The 21,237-nt window shown below is 44.1% G+C and overlaps 1 protein-coding gene across 2 annotated transcripts in view; it reads left to right on the top strand.

Annotated features, from left to right (window-relative positions):
- The window catches only part of GHRHR (growth hormone releasing hormone receptor), a 1,095,940-nt gene that overhangs the window by 224,641 nt on the left and 850,062 nt on the right, over window positions 1–21,237 (top strand). Inside the window, exon 12 of one of the 2 annotated variants that reach the window (XM_050942722.1) lies at window positions 10,411–11,051. The exons of the other annotated variant lie outside the window; for it this stretch is intronic. Within the exon in view, the coding sequence (XP_050798679.1) occupies window positions 10,411–10,500 (90 nt within the window). The 3' untranslated portion in view covers window positions 10,501–11,051. Of the gene's footprint in view, window positions 1–10,410; window positions 11,052–21,237 lie in introns of those variants that run through there. 2 annotated transcript variants of the gene reach the window in all.

Genomic DNA, 21,237 nt, shown 5'->3' with positions numbered 1-21,237 from the left:
GATTGAATCAGCTACAGTACAGGGCTAGTTAGGCAACGCACGCTGGTGGAGAATGCATTCCATTCCATGACATAACCCTGCCTCATTTTGAACGATCCTGTCCAGACTGGTGCGGTGGTGGCCTAGAGCAGCACCGCATCTGCTCCACAAACATATTGTTGCTACCTCTGTCTACAGGCACAAAAGATCCCTGCAACCATCCCCTGCTCCTCACCTGGTCCACCCATGTCAACATTCTAGCCTTAAAATGAGCTTAGGGCCTAAATCAGCCCAGATGTGCCATCTCATTGGTTTCTCTGTTTTACTTTCTCACACTGAACTTGGTGCAAGTGAAAGGTATTGGATTAGATAACTGTTTTTTGTTTGTTTGTTTGTTTGTTTTTGGTTTGGTGGTAGTTTAAAAAAAATCCTCATTTTGGGTGAACTAAAAATGAATTTTTAAAAAAAATTTCAGCAAACCAAAAAGAAAAACAGAAAGAAAACCCAACACTTTGTCAAATAAAGTATTTTGTTCAAGTGAAAACAAAATGTTTCCTTTAGATTTTTATTTTTCTTTAATAAACTTGAAGGAAATTTTGAAGTGAAAAGTTGTTTCAAATAGAAAAAGGGAAACATTTAGATATTTTAAGAATTTTTTTTCTAACCAAAACCAATTGGCAAGTCCAACATGTTCTGTTCAGCCCACACACACCACAAAAGTTTTGGTTAAAAAATTTCACTTAACTCTATACTGGATTAAGAGTCCTGGGGAGCGAGCTTCTCTGCGTATCCAAAAAAGAGCATAAGCAGTAACACTGTAGGCACACCTCTGAAATAGATGGTTAATCAGGATTTCAAATAACACCATCTTAATATGGTTTTATGCACCGTGCATTGATTAGAGGATGCTTCATGATTAACAAAATAATCCTCATTCAGGAGGCAATGGCCAATTAGGCCTTATAGGGGAGAGAAAGATATTTCTTTCCTAACGAGCTTAGAAAGAAACAAGGAATATCAGTAAATTCTCTGCTTCTGACACGCCAGCGTTACAGCTAACACAGTCTTCTTAAGTGATGCATCATCCAAAATGGACAGTCCTCAGCGTGTGGTGTCATTTCAGGAGGAGGCTGTGACTGAAAAGCACTAGCCTGACCTTCACTTAATGATCTCGCTTTCTCACCTTGGCACTGCTTGGGAACTGTCAAGAGAGAAACCTTCAGATTAGTAGCATAAAGGCCAATGCTGAGGAATGGAGCTGAAGGACTGGCCAAGTGGTAAAATACTAGCTATATAAAGAGAGAATATTAGTATTTAGACTCGGAGGAAAGCACAGCAGCAGTGTGTCATGATCAGATAGGTTTAGAGGGAAAATGAAAGATGAATAGTAAGGGATCAATCTGTGGAATCTGCTACAGGAGGTCACAGGGTCAAATACTGTAGCTAAATTAATTTGTGTTTTAAAACTATAAAGCTTTATATGTACTAAGTGCAGTTATGGTTATTATTTTGTTTATTAGCTGGATTTTATGAGGGGCTTGATAATTTTGTAATCCTACAATAACCTTTGTGGATATACACCGCAACTATTAATTATTAATAATAATTATTAATAGTTGTATTATCATAATGCCCAGAACACCATTGTGCTAGGTGCTGTACTAAGGAGCATGAAATCTCATATCCTGCCTTCTGGGAATGTTGTGTGAATTAATTCATGAATGTTTGCTCAGCCGTTAAAAGATGCAAACCACAACGATGAAGATTTTCAAAGCAGCCTAGGGATTTAGGTACATATCTTCCACTAATATAAATACCCTAAATCACCTAGACTGTTTTGAAAATCTTGGCCTACAGAGATGTTCTTGTTCATAATGATACAAGCTGAACAATGTGGGGGTCAGAAAGGAATCCATTTCTCTAGGTACTTATGCTGTCCACATCACCATAGAAATGGAGAGGCAGGTAACCGTGCAGCCAGTGTTCCAGAAAAGAAGCAGAAGTGGCTAAATGGAAACTGGCTGTAAGAAGAAAGATGGCTGGGAGAAGAAGCTGGCGGGGACTGGGAAGCTGGAAGAAGCAGGATTACCAGAGACTGCTGGGAGGGGAGGCTGTGAAAATCTAAGACAACGGGTAAGCTGAGGAACTGTGTCATGACTGTTATGTCTGAGGCTAAGACAGGCTCCCTACCTGCCCTGGCTCCGTGCAGCTCCTGGAAGCAGCTGCCAGGTCCCCACAGCCCCTAAGTGCATGGGCTGCCAGGGAGGCCCCATGCGCTGCCTCCGCCCATGTGCAAGCAATGGGAGCTGCGGGGGCGGCATCTGTGGGCATGATGACAGTGCGTGGACCCTCCCTGGCTGCCCAAGCGACAAGGGGCTGCATGGACCTGGCGGCTGCTTCCTGGGAGCTGCAGTAAACACCTCTAGGACCCCTCACCCCCTCCTGCACTCCAACTCCCTGACCCTGCACAGAGTCCCGTCCTGCACCCAAACTCCCTCTCTGAGCCTGCACCTCATACCCCCCAACCTCCTGCCCCAGCCCTGAGCCCCGTCCTGTACCTTAAACCCCTCATCCCTGGCCCCAGCCTAGAGCCTGCACCCCAAGCCAGAGTTATCAGGCCCTCCCACACACAACCCCCCTGCCACAGCCTTATCCTCCCTGGTCCTACACCAGAGCCTGCACCCCCAATCGGAGTCCTCACCCTCATCGCACCCCAACCCAGTGCCCCAGCCCAGAGCCCCCTCTTGCACCACATACCCCTCATTCCCGGCCCCTCCCCAGAGCCCACACCCCCAGCCGGAACCCACATCCCTCCCACTCTCTGAACCCCTTATCCCCAGCCCCACTCAAGAGTCTGCACCCCCAGCCAGAGTCCTCACCTGCCCCTGCCCCAGTCTGGAGCCATCTCCTGCACCCCAATCCCCTCATCCCTGGCCTCAGCCCAGAGCCTGCACCCCCAGTTGGAGCCCTCACGCCCTGCATCCCAACCCTCTGCTCCAGTCCTGAACCCCCTCCCACACCCCAGCCTCCTGCCCCAGCCCAGTGAAAGTGAGTGAGGGTGGCAGAGAGCAAGTGATGGAGGGAGGGAGAATGGAGCGAGCAGGGTCGGGGCCTCAGAGAAGGGGAAGGATAGGGGCAGGACAGTGGGCAGGGCAGGGACATTCAGTTTTGTGCCATTGGAAAGTTGGCAACCCTAGTGTAGAGCTCCCTGGCTACCCCTAAACGTAGGAGCCACAGGGGGGACATGTCGGCGGCTTCCAGTGGCTGCGTGGAACCACGGCAGGCAGGGACCCTGCCTTGCCCTGCTGCGCAACTGACTGGGCTGTGCTGACAGGAGCTGACAGGGTCCCTTTACAACTAGGCAGTCTGGCTGAAAACTGGACACCTGGAAACCCTACTTCACATGCTGCCCCCACCCCAAGCGCCAGCTCTGCAGTTTCCATTGGCCAGGAACCATGGCTAATGGGAGCTGCAGGGGTTGTGCCTGTGGACAGGGCAGTGCTCAGAGCCACCTGGCCATGCCTCTGTGTAGGAGCCAGAGTGGGGACATGCTGCTGCTTCTGGGACCTGCTTGAGGTAAGTGCCACCCAGAGCCTCCACCCTGAACCCCTCCCATGTCCCAACCCCCTGCCCCAGCCCAGATCCACTTCCCTCCCTCTAAACACCTCGATTCCAGCCCTGAGTACTCTCCTTCATCCGAAATCCCTCATCCCCAGCCCCACCCCAAAGCCAGCCCCCGCTCCAGAACTCTCACTCCCCTGCACCCCCAACCCCCTGAAGCCCTCTGAACACCTTGGTCCAAGCCCAGAGCACCCTCCTACACCCCAACCCTCTCATTCCCTGCCCCACCCCAAAGCGAGCTGCGGCTCCAGAACCCTCACTCCCCTGCATCCCCAACCTCCTGCCCCAGCCCTGATTCCCCTGAAGCCCTCTAAACACCTTGGTCCAAGACTGGAGCACCCTCCTACACCCCAAACCCCTCATTCCCTGTCCAACTTCAGAATCTGCACCCCCAGATGGAGCCCTCCCCCTTCTGTCCCCTGCCCCGCCCCGCACCTCTGAGCCAGTCAGTTGAAAATGAGAGTGGGGAGAGCGAGCGACAGAGGGAGGGTGATGGAGTGAGCAGGGACGGGGACAGAGGCCGGGCCTCTGAGGAGGGGCAGAGCAGGGGGCAGGGCAAAGGCGTTTGGTTTTGTGTGAGTAGAAAGTTGGCAACCTTAGATGCAGGTCTTAGTTGATCCCAGCCCTCAAACTGGAGAGTGGGATTTTTGTTTTGTTTTGTTTTTTGGGGGAAACTTTTAACATATTTTTAAATCAATCAGGCCTGAATATCCTGTCACTTACATGGATGTAAATCAGGAGTAACCCCTCTAGTGTAAAATCAGAGTAATGAACAATTAGGACAATAGCTAGTATCGCAAGTACTTTGAAGCAGATAGTACTTCTTGAAAAGGTGAGTGTAACAGAGGGTGCCACTTCATCACGGCTGCCTACTGGAGACCCCGCTACTTTGCTCTGTCCCACCCCAGGAAACAGTTATCTGTGAAGAAAAGAGCAGCAATTTTAGAAACCAGTGAGATATGGTCCTCCGGCAGCCAGAAGGGCAGCGGACCAGCAACAGCCAATCGAGGCCCAACAGGATGAAATAAAAGGAGCTGCCTGCTGGTGGCAAGTCAATTACTAGCTGAAGCCAGAGGACTGAGGAGGGATGCTCCTTAGGCTGCAGCCAGAGGTCCTGACACAGAAAAGGAACTGTTGGTTGTAGAACTCAAGAACGTGAGGCAGAAGGCACTGCCTCACGCACTCTGAGGTGGGTGTCCTGCTCACAGTTTTAGGTTTATGAATCCTGTTTGTGGCATTTTCCCTAGTTAATGTCGGGTGACTTCCCTCCATTCATTAAAAGTTTCTTTTTGATCCGCAGACTATGTGCATGCGAGTAGGGAAGTAGGCGCCCAGGGATGGTGTGTAATTTACTAGGTGAGGGCTCCAGCCAGCTCTGTGTAGTATTGATGGAGAGGAACCCCTAGATATTGAACCCAGCCCTGGTTGCTGCCAGCTCCACCTGGCAGAAGGGTTACACAGGACAAAGGAATTGTTAGCATTTGTGGGCACTGCTCTCTCAAAGTCAGGAGTTCCCTCTTGCTAGTTCAAGTCGGCAGCAACTTCGCAGGAGCAATGAGAGACAGCAAATGGTAGCCTAGCTCCTGAAGGTGTCATGAAACCAGGGAGTTGGGGCATGTGATACAGAGGGCACGGTGCCAACTGGCAAAGCATTCAGTGTTTGCTACAAGTAACCCCTGTCTCAGATCTGACAAACTCAGTACCCCTAATACACTGCTTTCCTGGTATTTGTCCATAAAGGTTAGCATTGAGGCCTTGAAAGCTTGTAACTTATTGATGCTCATAATCAATGAGAGATGTGTGTATGGGTAATAGTTAAGGAATAATGTAACTATGTGGAAAACGATGCCCTTGGAGTCTTGGATTTAACGTGATGGCCCATTCAAGCCACAGGGAATTGTCACCTCTCCCTGGCTAGCCAATTATGACGTATATAGCTCCACTGTCCACCATTGCGCCAACCCAGAGGAGTCAACGGAAAAACCATCAAAGACAAATTATAAACATTGAAACCACATGGAAGTGAAAAGAAAGGTCAGGGCAGCAAGGGGATCCCTTGTCTGTGAATAATGACAAGAGACACTATACCACAGTGTGGAGAAAGGCACTCTGGTCCCATTCATTGAGGAGTTAATTTGATGAACATGGGTGTGCCAAGAAAGAATGGATCCTAGCTCCTTGGGAGCAGCAAATGCTCCAAGAGACTGAATTTGGGGGTGAGAATCTATTTTATTGGATGGGAGAGGTAACTATTAAGAGTAGACCCTAATTTACATTTTATTATTGTGATTTGTATGTAACCATCTGTTTTCATCACTTATTTGTTCCTGTTTGAATCTCCGTTCTTTCTTAAATACATTTCCTTTTGTATTACTGTAACTCAACTTAAGTGCTGTGTGATACAGGAGCAATGTTCTTCTCTGGTAAAACTGGTGAACTGGGGTAAGCTGCTCCTTTGGGAGTGGAGGATCTGGGATTTCCGCGGGTATGCAGTGATCAGGCGCTGGACACCACTTTGAAGAGACTTAGTGCATCTGTTATCAACCTGCAGGGAAAAGTCAGGGCTGGTATAGCCCAGAGGAGAGGGCCTGACTAGCTGATGAGCCAGTTATTTTAGGGAGCTGACACCCAGCTGGCACAGGCAAGACTCCCTCATGCTGGAGGCAGAGGGCAAGAAGGTGACTCACCGCTCTGGGTGCCCCAAGAAGTGTCACAGGTTGCCAGCAGGAGAGCACAGAGGTTCTGCAATGCTTCAGTTCCCGCTGGACCCCTCAGGCTCTGCAGCTTTGGAGGACTATGACTTGCCCCTAATGAGAGCATGAAACCTAGTGGAGATTTCCCATGTCTTGGTGCACCTCATGTGAGCTGGGGATTACAACTTGGCCCTTATTTAATAAATGACAGTACAAGTCAGAGATAAATTCTAGTGAAGAAGAGGAGAGTAAAGTGCATTCCTTCATTGGGAAGTTACACAGGAGGCAGAGCGGTCTAGTAGCTAGGGCACTGGAATAGGACTAGGGAGACCTGGGCTTTATTCCTGGCTTTTTCCACTGACCTGCTGTGTGACCTTGGTCAAGTCACTTTCCCCTGCCATCCTTTTTCTGTCTTGTCTATGTAGACTGCAAGCTCTTAGGGGCAGGAACTCTTGTTATGTATATGTGCAGTGCCTAGCACAGTGGGACCCAGATCTTGGTTTAGGCTTCCAAGCTCTACTCTAATAGAAATAAGAAGATGTTGAGTTTCAAGGAGTATAGGGATAGCCCTGGCTTCTCCCCATATAAAAATAAATGAGTATGGCAGATATGCAGTACTAAGTCTGCGCATGCTGTACTGGACTTGTGTTTCTTGCTGTCATAACCTTTTTTGCTCACTTTTCTTGACTGTAGTTAAGTTCTCCCTAGATACACAAGCTTGGCAAACGTCTTCAAAAACAAATCTGTCTCCTTGCCAGGAAGGTTTTCCCAGGCCCTCCTGCCTCTAATTTTAGTGAAAGATACAACAGGGAAAAGAGTGATCTAAGAGCTACCAGCACGAATCGAGTGCAAGGGGAGATTATGTCAATTGTTCCTAGTGTAACTGCCACTTAACAAATGTTTTCATTAGAAACCAAGCCAGCAAGGAAATGCAGAATTTCCTTTCCTCTGTTAGCATTTCCAACTGAAAAGGCTTTTATCCTCTACAAAGTTGTCCGAGATTACACTGGTGTCGATATCAACCCCATGCCAATTGCCTTTTTGTAGGTCGAATGATCATAACATCTCTTCTTACCCACTTGTGGGAGATTTCTCTTCCCCTCAGCCTACTCTCTGAAGTATTGTATCACTCATCCTGGATTTCTCACTTGAGAAATCCTCCTCCCCACCCCCTGAAAAGAAAATACAAAAGATGTTGTGATTTTTTTTTCTTGCATCTTTATCAGTAGTGGACAATCTGTGGCCCACAGGCTGCACACAGCCCGTCAGGGTAACCCGCTGGCAGGCCACGAGACAGTTTGTTTACATTGACCATCCGAAGTCATGGCCACCCCGCAGCTCCCACTGGCCATATTCACTGGTCCTTGGCTAATGGGAGCTGCGGTAAGTGATGGCCAGCACATCCATGCGGCCCACGCCAGTTCCCCCCGGCAACCATCGGCTAGGACTGGTGAACTGTGGCCAATGGGAGCTGCGAGTAGCCATGCCTGCGGAGGGTCAGTGTAAACAGACTGTCTCGCAGCCCACCAGCGGATTACCTTGATGGGCTGCGTGCGACCCACAGGCCGCAGGTTGCCCACCACTACTCTCCATGTTTTAATTTATTAACAATTGCTAAGCTGCCACTTTTTCATGGCTAAATGACGTGATGTGGTCTGTAGTGTTGTTGTAGCCACGGTGATCCTAGGATATTAAAGAGACAGGTGAGTGAGGTAATATCTATTATTGGACCAACTTCTGTTGGTGAAGGAATACACACAGAAAATACCCATATCACATAGGCAAACACCTTCCATAAAATGATCACTCTAAATCACATCTCTCATTCCTCATCCTTAAAGGAAACCTGACTAACACCTTCAAAAGACGAGCTTGGGAGTGTAAATTCAGAACTGTGGTAGACACTAAAAATCATGTTCTTAATAAAGACCCTCGATGTATGGCTTATTACAGCTGACTGTAACCCACTAACTCCCCACTGTTTTCCCTATGACTGCCATGGGCCATTTCACTTTGAATGGTCCCTTACAACGCCACCTACTATTTAGCTGTAGTACTCTGAGTTCCTTTCCCAGACCTGCGAGAGAGCTCTAGGTAGCTCAGAAGCTTGTCTCTCTCACCAACAGAAGTTGGTGCAATAAAAGTATTACCTCACCATGTCCCTGTAATGTGGTCTAGGTTCTGCTGTTGATAACATAACGAGTTTCCACTTACTATGACTTGCGCGCACAGGTAATATCTGAAAATTGTGCGCTTCTGCGTTGGGACTTGCAAAGTTTCACCTTCTGAAATGGTAGCCCCCCACTGTCTATTATTTCCCTGGAACTGGAAGAGCATTTTCTCATTTGTTCTGGTTTGTCAAATGTATCCTGCCGTGCAATTCACTATATATTCAGACATTGCTCTCTAGCCATTTGGCCAGATCCTCAGTTGGTGTAAACCAACATAGCTCCAGCTAATTCGGTGGAGCTATGCCAATTTACATCAGCTCAGGAGATAGCCCATAATTTTTATATCATTTGCCTCATGGAATATTGTTTCAGTTCACCATATTATGAATTTTCAGGGGATATAGAGGAATATGGATTATTTTATGTCAGATAGCTAAAGAAAATGTAATATAAGTATGTGGAGATGTACAGCATATCACTTTGCATAGTCAGAGAGCATTTGTATCAGCTTTAATGCATAAATTGCTCAACGAATTCTAGATCTACAATGAAAAAAAGCAGTATGAACGGAGTGGTACCAGCTGTAGCTAAAGTCATGGCTAGCTGACGTATTTAACTTGTAAAACAATAGTTCATTCAGTCTGTGATATGTACTTTACGAGTACGTCTACAAAGCCCATGCCAGCAAGCTTCCTGGCCTGGGTTGATAGACTCAGGATAGCGGGGTTAGCACTCTAAAAATAGCTGGGTAGACAGGGCTTTGAAGTTGTGACTTGGGGCATGGCTACACTTGCAGATGTAGAGTGCTGGAGTTAAACCCATCTTCGCAGAGCACAGTAGGGAAAGCACTGCCATCTGTCCACACTGACAGCTTCAAGCACACGGGCCTGGCCACATTTGCGGCACTTGCAGCAGCATCGGGAGCAGTGCATTATGGGCAGCTATCCCAGCATGCAAGTGACTGCAATGTGCTTTTCAAATGCAGGGGGAGGTGGAGTGTGACAGGGAGTGTGTTGTGTGTATGTGGGGGGAGAGAGAGTGGGTTTTTGGGGTGCTGAGAGCGTGTCAGCATAGTGTCTTGTAAGTTCAGACGCCCCACCTCCCACCCACGCCTGCCTCTCTCTCACTCACTCAGAGCAAACAGTAAATGTTTGCTTTTTCTCAGAGCTGAGAAGCAGGCGGCTTCTCCAGAACAGAGCTTTGAAAGGGTATTTCCACATTCCTGCAGCTGATTTCACAACAATGACAAGAGTGGCCACTTGACTTAAAGGGATGTTTCTGGAGGCTGATCACAGCACAGTAACACAACACCTCATTCACACTGATGCTGCGGCACTCCAGCAGGGGTGCAGCAAATGTTCTTCCACTCGCCGAGGTGGAGTACCAGCAGCACTGTAGCTGCGGAGTCCGAGTGCTCTACATGCCTTGCCAGTGTGGACGGGGAGAGAGCTAGTGCGGCCGGGGCTACTCTATTGTGTTAGCAGCAAAGAATCCTGTGGCACCTTATAGACTAACAGACGTTTTGGAGCATGAGCTTTCGTGGGTGAATACCCACTTCCTCAGATGCATGTAATGGAAATATCCAGGGGCAGGGATATATATGTGTGCTAGCAAGCAAGCTAGAGATAACGAGGTCAGTTCAATCAGGGAGGATGAGGCCCTGTTCTAGCAGTTGAGGTGTGAAAACCAAGAGAGGAGAAACTGGTTCTGTAATTGGTAAGCCATTCACAGTCTTTGTTCAATCCTGAGCTGATGGTGTCAAATTTGCAGATGAACTGAAGCTCAGCAGTTTCTCTTTGAAGTCTGGTCCTGAAGTTTTTTTGCTGCAGGATGCCCACCTTAAGGTCTGCTATAGTGTGGCCAGGGAGGTTGAAGTGCTCTCCTACAGGTTTTTGTATATTGCCATTCCTAATGTCTGATTTGTGTCCATTTATCCTTTTCCGTAGAGACTGTCCAGTTTGGCCGATGTACATAGCAGAGGGGCATTGCTGGCATATGATGGCGTATATTACATTGGTGGATGTGCAGGTGAATGAACCAGTGATGGTGTGGCTGATCTGGTTAGGTCCTGTGATGGTGTCGCTGGTGTAGATATGTGGGCAGAGTTGGCATCGAGGTTTGTTGCATGGATTGGTTCCTGAGCTAGAGTTATTATGGTGTGGTGTGCAGTTACTGGTGAGAATATGTTTCAGGTTGGCAGGTTGTCTGTGGGCAAGGATTGGCCTGCCACCCAAGGCCTGTGAAAGTGTGGGATCATTGTCCAGGATGGGTTGTAGATCCTTGATGATGCGTTGGAGGGGTTTTAGCTGGGGGCTGTATGTGATGGCCAGTGGAGTCCTGTTGGTTTCTCTCTTGGGTTTGTCTTGCAGTAGGAGGCTTCTGGGTACACGTCTGGCTCTGTTGATCTGTTTCCTTATTTCCTCGTGCGGGTATTGTAGTTTTGAGAATGCTTGGTGGAGATTTTGTAGGTGTTGGTCTCTGTCTGAGGGGTCAGAGCAGATGCGGTTGTACCTCAGTGCTTGGCTGTAGACAATGGATCGTGTGATGTGCCCGGGATGGAAGCTGGAGGCATGAAGGTAGGCATAGCGGTCGGTGGGTTGCATAGCGGTCGGAAGGTTGCATAGCGGTCGGAAGGTAGGCATAGCGGTTCTATTGTGTTGTAACTCGCAAGTGTAGCCAAGGCCTTATACTGGAGGTTTGGCTCTGAAGCCCACTCTGAGCTTCAGAGCCTGAGCTCCAGCCCAAGCTGCAACTTGAAAGTCCTACCTACACTGCTATGTTTAGAGTGCTAGCATGAGCCCTGCCAGCCCAAGGCTGTCAACCTGAGCTGGAAGGCTCACTGCTGCGGGATGCATAGACATACCCTAAAAGTCTTCTACACTCCTTTTTGGTTTAGCTTGACCTGTTTCAGTGAGTTTCACCTCTTTCAAAGTGATGTTTATTTATTCTTTGAGTGTGTTACTTTTGACCTGCTTTTAGATTTCCTAAAAGCGATGGCTGAAAAAGGGTCAGATACTACTGGGTTTGGAGGAAAAGAGTCAGAGCATCATGCTTTATTATTAAATCTGGCTAAACTAGCCATTCTATTTCATCTTTCCAATTAAACTAATAATTCTGACCTATCTAATCTGTAGTCTAGCTAACCTTTCCAGGTGTTAATATGATGGTCATCACTGTGGTATTCTATAAATAGAAAATATGTTCAAAATAACATAGAACCTTTAGGTGACATAGAATCATAGAAGATTACGGTTAGAAGGGACCTCAGGAGATCATCTAGTCCAACCCCCTGCTCAAAGCAGGACCAACTCCAACTAAATCATCCCAGCCAGGGCTTTGTCAAGCCTAGACTTAAAAACCAATAAGGATGGAGATTCCACCACTTCCCTAGGTAACCCATTCCAGTGCTTCACCACCTTCCTAGTAAAATAGAGTTTCCTAATATTCAATCTAGACCTCCCACACTATACTTGAGACCACTGAGAACAGCCTAGCTCCATCCTTTTTGGAACCCCCCCTTCAGGTAGTTGAAGGCTGCTATCAAATCCCCCCTCAGTCTTCTTTTCTTCAGACTAAATAAGCCCAGTTCCCTCAGTCTCTCCTCTTAAGTCATGTGCCCCAGCTCCCTAATCATCTTTCATCCGAAAATATCTCCATGTGTTACAACATAGATAGATAATTTTCACAGCACCATTGCTATACAGATAACCAAGCTCCAGCGTTAGATATTTTATGTTGACCTCCATATTGTCATGGTGTCATTTCACATTTTATTATGGCTTTCATAGTCTTTTAGACCCTTGAGAAGGGACATTGTCCTTCCTAAGTCTGCTATAGAAAATCAGCTGTTTATTTTCCTCTAAAAATGCTCACAGCTATTTAAAAAAAGCATTTGCTTTATTGTTTACCGCTTGGTGAAGCAAATATTGTGTGATGGTCTAGATGAAGAATAGTACAATGGAGCCTTTGTTTGGAGGATCTCCAAGTGACTTATCAGTATGATAGGCAACGGCAACTGACAGAAGAAAGATGGTTGGTGTAGCTAGGACTGGGAAAAACTTTTATTTTCAATGATGGGCCCTAGTCAATTCTCTGGAGCCAAACACTTCCAAACTTTGAGGATATTTGGAATCTCAACCCGGATCCAGATTTGATTTTGTGTCTATCTGTAGAAATGGGCTGAATACCAAAACCCCAACAACTCTAAATATTGTGCTCCTTCTCTAATTAATGTGGGATCATATTTTGCTCATTGAGTCAGTGTAGCCACCAGGCATACTCAGCAAAGTGTGCAAAAAGAAGCTAAGGGCTAACCTGGGATCAGAGTTAGCAAGCATAAGCCATTTCAGGCAGGGACTTTCTTTTTCTTTTGTGTACAGCACCCTGCACAATTGGGTTCTGTTCTATGAAATAAGAATCAGAATAACTGGTGATGATGCTTACTGGTACGTATACATCCTGATGCGTTGAGGTTTGTGTATGTCTTTATCAATAAGACTTGGGAACAGTGTCCAAGGTAGAGGTTAGCAATGGAAGACTAACTGGAGAAAGTGAGGTATGGACAAAAAAAGGTTTATTAAAAAATAGATTTTAAAATTTCAAAATTTAAAAGTTGTTCTTTCTTTTTCTCCTGGCTGAAATTTGATCAGTTTTTCATTTTTAGTTAAATTTTCAATTGAAATTCTGTAATTTCAGTGATGGATTAATAATGCTTTCAATATTAAAAAAAAAAAGTCATGAAAAATGTTGAGAAAAAAAATTTCTAAAGTGTCATCCATTTTTTTCCCCATGAACTTTTTTCATTAAAAAAAAAAAAGGCTTTGGGGAGTTGTAATTCAGTTGTCTTAAGTTACCATTCTCATCTATGGGCTGGGCTCCCTGGAACTATACATCTTCCATGATGCATCACAGCCAGGGACTCTGAAGTGAGACTGCATCATGGAAAACATATTGTGACCAAGGACACTCGTCTACAGAGGAAAATGGAAGCATGAAGCACCCAAACTACAACTCCCATGAGGTACCACGGCAGCATTCCTGGACTGAACTAGTTTAGATTCTGGACAAAATATTTTGTGTTCATTAGTAAGTGTCTGGACGATGAACAACACTATAGAAAACCATCTCATTATTATGTGACCTATGTATAGGCACATTTTGCAAGCCCAAACCTAGGCAACCGTGTTTCTGACTCCATTCTAAATAAGTGCCTTGAAGGGTTCAATTTTACGCTGAAGGGCCGCCCTGAACAACTTACTATAAATACCAATGTTCTGAAACTACAGTAACTAGCCGTGGTTCATCTGTAAATCAGATCTGTAAAGCCAGAGTTCATAAATCCTTAATCTGTTGAAAATTGAAGGTTGTGCGTCTGGGTCTGTGTTTGTCTGGCATAAAGGGGGTGATTGGTAGCTGTCTAGTTACAGAAAAATTGGCTGATATAGAAACATTTTCTGCTCACTTTAGTAAACAGATCACATAGCTCTGCTTCTTTCTGCCTTCATCCATTTAACAGCAGCGTGAAGAGGTGCTAGCCACTTTCATCTTTATTTTTGTGCTAGTGGGCTTTCTCCCAGTCTATTCTACAGTCCAACAACACTTTAGTTTTATGAGCTGTAGGGATGCAGGACCAAGTTTATCGGTCTCTCACTTTGATGCAATTAATTCTCTAAAGGGTTTTTTCCCTTGTGTGCCATTCTGTGGTGGATTTTTGGTTTTTGTGTTTTTTTCTCCTTTAAATTCATTATCTAAAGATAAGAGGAGCTCTAGTAATTGTGTTTCTAACCCTAGAGTCAGAGTGTTAGGCACAGTAGCTGCTATTCCAGAAGACAAAGGGATATATTACTAGAGAATCATAGACTATCAGGGTTGGAAGGGACCTCAGGAGGTCATCTAGTACAACTCCATGCTCAAAGCAGGACCAATCCCCAACTAAATCATGCCAGCCAGGGCTTTGTCAAGCCTGACCTTAAACACCTCTAAGGAAGGAGATTCCACCACTTCCCTAGCAATGAGACACCAGACAAATAGTGGGTTGTCTAGGAAAAGTTTACAGAGAGGGCTTTGGGACATGATGCTGCCTAGAAGTGTTTTGGGGCTGTGAGCAAGGACACTGACTCCTGTGGTTTGGGTTCCTCCTGCATTCAGTGAAACAGACCTTCACACATTCCTTGTAAATAAATAAGGTTGCATCAAAGGTGATTAACTCCATCATCATTTTTTCCTGGAACAACCTACAAGACACCAATTCTTTAGCTAGCTGCTCAAGCTAAAAGGGGTAATGTTAATAATAAAAGTGAAGCTGTACTAAATTAAGCTATTCTAATCAGGTTGGTTTTAAGGGAATCTCTTTTTGGTTCCAGTGGGCTCATATTCTGTGTGTCTGGGGTTTGAATAAATTCCCAAACTTTAAGTGAAGCTTGGACAAAACCACGACTTTTCACATGGTTACCCTGATTTAAATCAATCCACCCCGGTTTGCACAGAATTTCACTAGGTCTTGGTTGGTATTACACTGAAAGCTTCATACAGCTGTACTAGGAAGGTCGAACGAGAGGCAGGTATATCACAGGGATGAGGGTGGGGATAGTTGTCATAAACAGATAGCTAAGGGTTAATGTCTCTTTCACCTATAAAAGGGTTAACAAACAGTGACCTGAAACACCTGACCAGAGGACCAATCAGGAGACAAAATACTTTCAAAACTGGGTGGAGGGAAGTTTGGGTGTGAGTTCTTTGTTCTTTGTTCTTCTCTCAGAGGGTCTGAGAGAGACCAGACATTACTACAGGCTCTCTAAGTTTCTTTTCATAGAGTAAGTAAAACAGGCAGTTTAGGTTTTTTAAATTGTTTTACTCTATTTGCAATTGTGGATCTGGCTGGTTAACATTTATATGTGTAAATGGTGGGAATATTTTGATTTGTATTGGTACTGGTGGGAAAGTCTTTTTCTGGTGTCTGTAAGCTATAAGACCCTGTAATATTTACATCTTGAAGTTACAGAGATAATTCTTTACTTTTTCCTTTCTTTTATTAAAAGATTTCTTTTTAGAGAACCTGATTGATTGGTTTTTCTCTGTTTCCCTTGGTTTATCTCAGGGGATTGGGATAACTCACCAGGATGGGTGGGGGAGATAGGGAGTGATAAAATCTCTCTCTGTTTTCCTTGAATCTGTTTGCCTCTTTGAGGAAGGGAAGGGAGATGCTTCTCTGTATAGTGATTTAAGAGGTTAGATCAGTATCTCAGAATAGCCCAGGGAGGGAAATTCTGGGAGGGGGAGAGGTGGGGGAATGGTTTATTTCTCCTTGTTTTAAGAACCCAAGGGATCTAGGTTCTTGGGGTCCCCAGGGAAGGTGGGGAGGTCAGAGTGCCCCAAAACACTATATTTTTGGGTGGTGGCAGCCTATCAGATCTAAGCTGGTAACTACGCTTAGGGAAATTCATGCTAGTATCTCATTCCTGGACTCTAAGGTTCAGATTTGGGAAAAATTGCTAGGACAATAGTCCTCTGCACATTTATGACAAGACTGTACCTAGGTTAATGTGTTCATTTATAACACACCAGGAAAAATTCATTGCTTAACTGTTTCACAGTACTTCGAACTGTGTGGAAGTCCTAGTGACATAGGACTTTGTGTTTGAAAGTAACTTATATTGAGGCCTTACAGGTTGGTATCTCAATGGAGGAGAAACCAGTGATGCAGTGTCTAGATATTTTCTTACTGTGACTGGTTTATGTACATCATATACACCAGGCTTCATGAGCAGAAATGGTCACAAACAGAGAGAGATTTGCATGCATTATCAGGGATCTAATCTCAAATGTCTAGTTCCTTGGAATCAACTCAGCCCCAAGAATTGACTCTAGCTGAAGGCACTGAGACAGAGAGCAAACTCTTTTGCTGTTTGCAAAAGCTTCCCCCCCAAAGAAACTGTACCACACAACTAACAATACAATATTTCTAAGACTGTACGCTGCTCCCGTGCTTTGAAAAATATCTTGTATGACTATGTGTTACAGTGCCACGCAGTGACTTTTGACATAAAAATACTAATAAATCCCAGACTGAGGAAGTCTCCTTTCAGTTTTACATAGGCATTTTTCATTTGTTCTTTTCTGTAGAATTTATGGCTAGTAATTTCCTGACCCTGACTTGCAGGAAGCTGTATTTTGTGTTGATCTACAGTGGCTGCTGTTGACATCACAACTTCTTATATTTAATCCCGGTAAAAACCTCATATTAACAATAATATGGCCACAGGGGAAGGAATGCAGAGAAGAGCAAAGGGTTAGGATTGACTACTTAAAGAGGAGAGACTGAATGAAGTAAGCTGGCTAAATAGCTGTCCTCCATCCCTAGTGCCTGAGAATCTGGACCATTCTATATAACACACTGTCAGTACGAAGAACCAAAACTATATTAAAGTTCACATGGCAGATGCTTAAAATTTGCAACAATGAGGAAATCCATCTGTGTGATTCCCTTTTACATGGAAATCCCTGTCCATTAATATGGATTGTTCTTTAGACCTTTTCAAAAGGCTGTGCTGAAACAGCCAGCATACATCAACTCCACAAATCCCTGGACTCATGGAGACAGATGAAAACCCCTCCATCTTCACTAAGAATTTCAGCATCTGCTTTAACCAGATCCCGGGTGCATTACACATGTAATCCAAGGAGAGTCCTATAGGTTTTTTTATGCATTTGCACAGAAACACCTGCAGTGAAGTTGCCATATTGGTTTTTTAAGGGACACCTGATGAAATTCATTACATATTTGCTCTGCTTCATGGAGACTTTGGCAAATGATGAGATTAGAGACTCATCATTTGGCGTTAACTTTTGGATGAATTTGTTTTGCGACTTGGAGTATTGTTTTGAGACCCAGACCCCAAGGAAGAGTACTTTTGACCACAAAAAGCTTATGTGGAGTTTATTTGAGGAACCAAGATAGAGGACTGAAGCCACTTGCATGGCTGCCTCAAGGCCATGAGAGGGATCCTGGGAGGATGCTGCTCTTTCAGAGAGCAGCTGCAGTTAAAACAGCAAACAAGACATTAGCTTACATCAGGAATGGGATGGTGAATAATACAGATAATATTATGAGGCCTTTATTTAAATAAAAGTTGTGGCCTCATCTAGATACTGTAGCCAGTATTGGTCGCCGCATCTCAGAAAGGATATTGTAGAACTAGAGGGGCTTCAGAAAAGGGCGAGGAGAATGAGGAAGAACCTTATGTAGAGACTGAAAAGATTAGGATTGTTTATTTTAGAGAAGATATGAATAATAGTTAAATAAAATAGTGTATAATAGTATATAAATCAATGCATCTTCTAGAGGACGAAGATGGTGAACTTCTGTCCCTGTCTCTTCACAGAAGAACAAAAGAACATTCAGTGAAATTAAAAGGTATAGTCAAAGCAGTACAAGGTTCTAGTGTAGGCAAGGCCTATCTATAAGTATATGTAAGTCCCTTCATTTTCAGTTTAAAAGGATTTTACAAAAAAAATATCCTGGGTTTTACAAAAAGAATTATTTTATTTTTTTTAAATTTTCACCCTACTTTTGTATCATTGAAAGAAATAAAAAGTAACTTGTTTGCCAGAAGCTGGAAATAGGCCACAGAGGATGGATCACTTAATGATTATCTGTTCTGTTCATTCCCTCTGGGGCACCTGGCATTGGCCACTGTCAGTAGACAGGATACTGGGCTAGACAGACCTTTGGTCTGACCCAGTGTGGTCGTTCTTATGTTCTTAAGGCAAAAAATCATAACTAATAGAAGGAAATACATTTTCACATCATGTGTAATTAGAGTGTGGAACTGATTACCACAGGAAGCTGTTGAGGCCAAGAACTTAGAAAGATTCAAACAAAGATTGAATATTTACATGCATACCAGGAATATCCAGAGTTATCAGAATTACTGGTGAAATTTTGAGAAAAGGATATGAAAATTTGTATTTCAAGGTTGCACTATCAGAGATCACAATAAGACCTAATGTGAGGAATGGATTATCCCACATACGCCTGTTGTGGGATTTTTACACCTTTCTCTGAAGCTCCTGGTGCTGGATGCTGTTAGACAGGACACTAGATGGCCCCTTGGTCTGATGCAGTCTGGCAATTCTTGTGTTCCTAAGTAAGAGAGAGATCCTATCTATTCCCAGTCCACAAGGAGCTCTCGGAGCATCATTCACCTGGTCTCATTAAGCTGAACTGAAACCTGGTGTAAGAGGGAGCTGCTCTGTGGGCTTGATTGCAGTTCAATAGAAGTCAGTGGAGTTACATTCACTTACATCATGTCTGAATCTGGCCCACTCTGCCTAGTATTTTCAGTGCATATGGTGAAGGGTGTCCATTAATTCCAAAGTTAGATTCACAATTCTAAACACAATGTTCTAAGATGGAATAACCAGTTGTATCAAAGGCAGCCCTATGATCCAATAATACCTAAATCAAAGGCAGACTTCTGTGACAAAAAGGACATTTAGGAGCCTAACAAATACTGTCTTGCAGCTTTGATGCTTGTTTAAAAAGGCTGCTTGGGATTCTGAGCACAGCAAGACAAGGTGAGTGGTTTGGAAAGTGAGTTACCATTACTTGCCTCAGAAATCTTAGATTTGAATGGCAGATTAGAGATGGCCTGACAACAACCTGAAAAATTAGTAGAAGTAGATTGCTTTTATGATCTGTGGGTACAATGGAAGATGATTTAAGAGCTAATCAATACCCACAGAAAGAGAGTTAATGCTGAATTGATGCATTTGAATGTGCAATAGACGCCACTATTGTATGCCTGGAGGCTACGTATAGAGGCTGCGTCCTTAGAGTGGCTGAAAAGACAGAGTTCATAATAGAGTTAGAAGCCTCATCTAGTTTCCTAGTGGTAGAACACAGCCTGAGATCCAGCAGCAAGATCTAATTCACTTTCAATTGCAATAAACTTCAGGATATAAGATCAGATTTGAATTTAATTTTCTATAAATCTTATCCCAAAGGGACACTTCTTTAATGGCCTGTTACATTAAAATGATGGATTCCAGGAAGTCTAAGTAGTTACAATTGTCTTTCCTCTTAAACGTTCATCCTTGAGCCTACTATTTTCACTGTCCCCCTCCCTCTCCCTTTTCTCTAACTGTTATCCGTATTGTCTGACTCTTGTCTTAAGTAAGCTCTGCAGGCAGAAACAAAGACTGTGTTTCCTTCCTATTTTCAGTTTAATTTATCCCCCTTCCTATACAGCATTGTCTATATTGGGTTATAGGACTTTTATAGTAATATAGCTGCATCCATCCTTAAGAGGTTTTTAAAGCCCAGCTTGACAAAGCCGTGGCTGGGATGATTTAGTTGGTGTTGGTCCTGTTTTGAGCATGGGATTGGACTAGATGACCTCCTGAGACCTCTTCCAACCCTAATCTTCTATGATCCACACAAGGCTTGTTGTATCACTTTAAATATACCGGCATAGTCAAAGCAGTACTATGTTCTAGAGTAGGCAAGGCCTGTTCATAAGTACATGTAAGCCTCTTCGTTTTCAGTTTAAACCGATTTTTACTGAAAAAAAATCCTAGGTTTTAAACAAAAGTATTATTGGTTTTTTTTCTGATTTTCACTCTACTTTTGTATCATTCCAATAAACAAAAAATAAATTGTTTTATTAGGAAAATATCATACATTGCTTGAGATAATACATTAGTCTGTGTGTATATGCAAAGCTGCCTGTTGAAGTAAGGCCATGCATTAATCTTGAAGATACACACAGTAAACAAACAGGCACGCACATAAGCTTTGAAGTGTGAGTGCAGCTGAACATACTGATGAATCTTATGCCCTACACTTACACATTTCAAGCTGTTAGCAGATAAGGGTTTAAAGATTTGACATGGGAAGAAAATGAAAATCTGTGTCAGAATATGTTTCAGAACACAAGGAAATATTCGAAAGTTTAAAAAACAAACAAACACAGGAGAAAAGGATGAAGCTGAGTGCTTGCGCTGCAAATGGTGTGGCCTAATTATTAAATGTAAATATTTATAGGCTAAGAGTTCTAAGTCTATAACAATAAACCATTCATTCAAATGAAAAGTTTTATTTGGAGATTAGAGATATTTTCTTAAACTCAGAGGTGACATTGTGTTTTCAGTTCTGTTTTAGTTCTGGAGCAAATCTCACTGAATTTCATTCATCAAAAGGTGAATCTACTGAATACTTCCCCCCTCCCCCTCTGTCCTTCCATCCACCTGTTTACCCAGAAAAAATATTAATAGTTTTTTGCACCAATTTTCACCTTTTTTGTTGCAGTAGTGAAAACACTGATAAATTCACAGGAAAAATTATATGAAACTGAAAATGAAAGGCCCTAAGTATGTGCAATGCCTTGCTGCTAGTGCCCTGATCTTGGCTTAGCAGCTGCTTATGCTGCCTCAGGGCTGGTCTACACTACGAGGGAAAATTGATCTTAGATACGCAACTTCAGCTACGTTATTATGAAGTCGAAGTATCTAAGATCGAATTACTCACCATCCTGACGGCGCGGGATCGATGTCTGCGGCTCCCCCTGTCGATTCCGCAACTCCGTTCAAGTTGGTGGAGTTACGGAATCGATAGAAGCGCGTTTGGGGATTGATAGTTCGCGTCTAGATGAGATGCGATATATCGATCCCCAAGCAATCGATTGCTACCCGCCGATACGGCGGGTAGTGAAGACATACCCTCAGAAACACAAAGCAGTCAGAGGCAGGAGCAGATAATATAGCCAATATTTGCT

Source organism: Gopherus flavomarginatus, chromosome 2 (assembly GCF_025201925.1).
Source record: "Gopherus flavomarginatus isolate rGopFla2 chromosome 2, rGopFla2.mat.asm, whole genome shotgun sequence".
In the NCBI taxonomy this organism is placed as follows: domain Eukaryota; kingdom Metazoa; phylum Chordata; order Testudines; family Testudinidae; genus Gopherus; species Gopherus flavomarginatus.
Note: the sequence above shows the minus strand (reverse complement) of the source record. Positions and strands in the feature narration are given on the sequence as shown.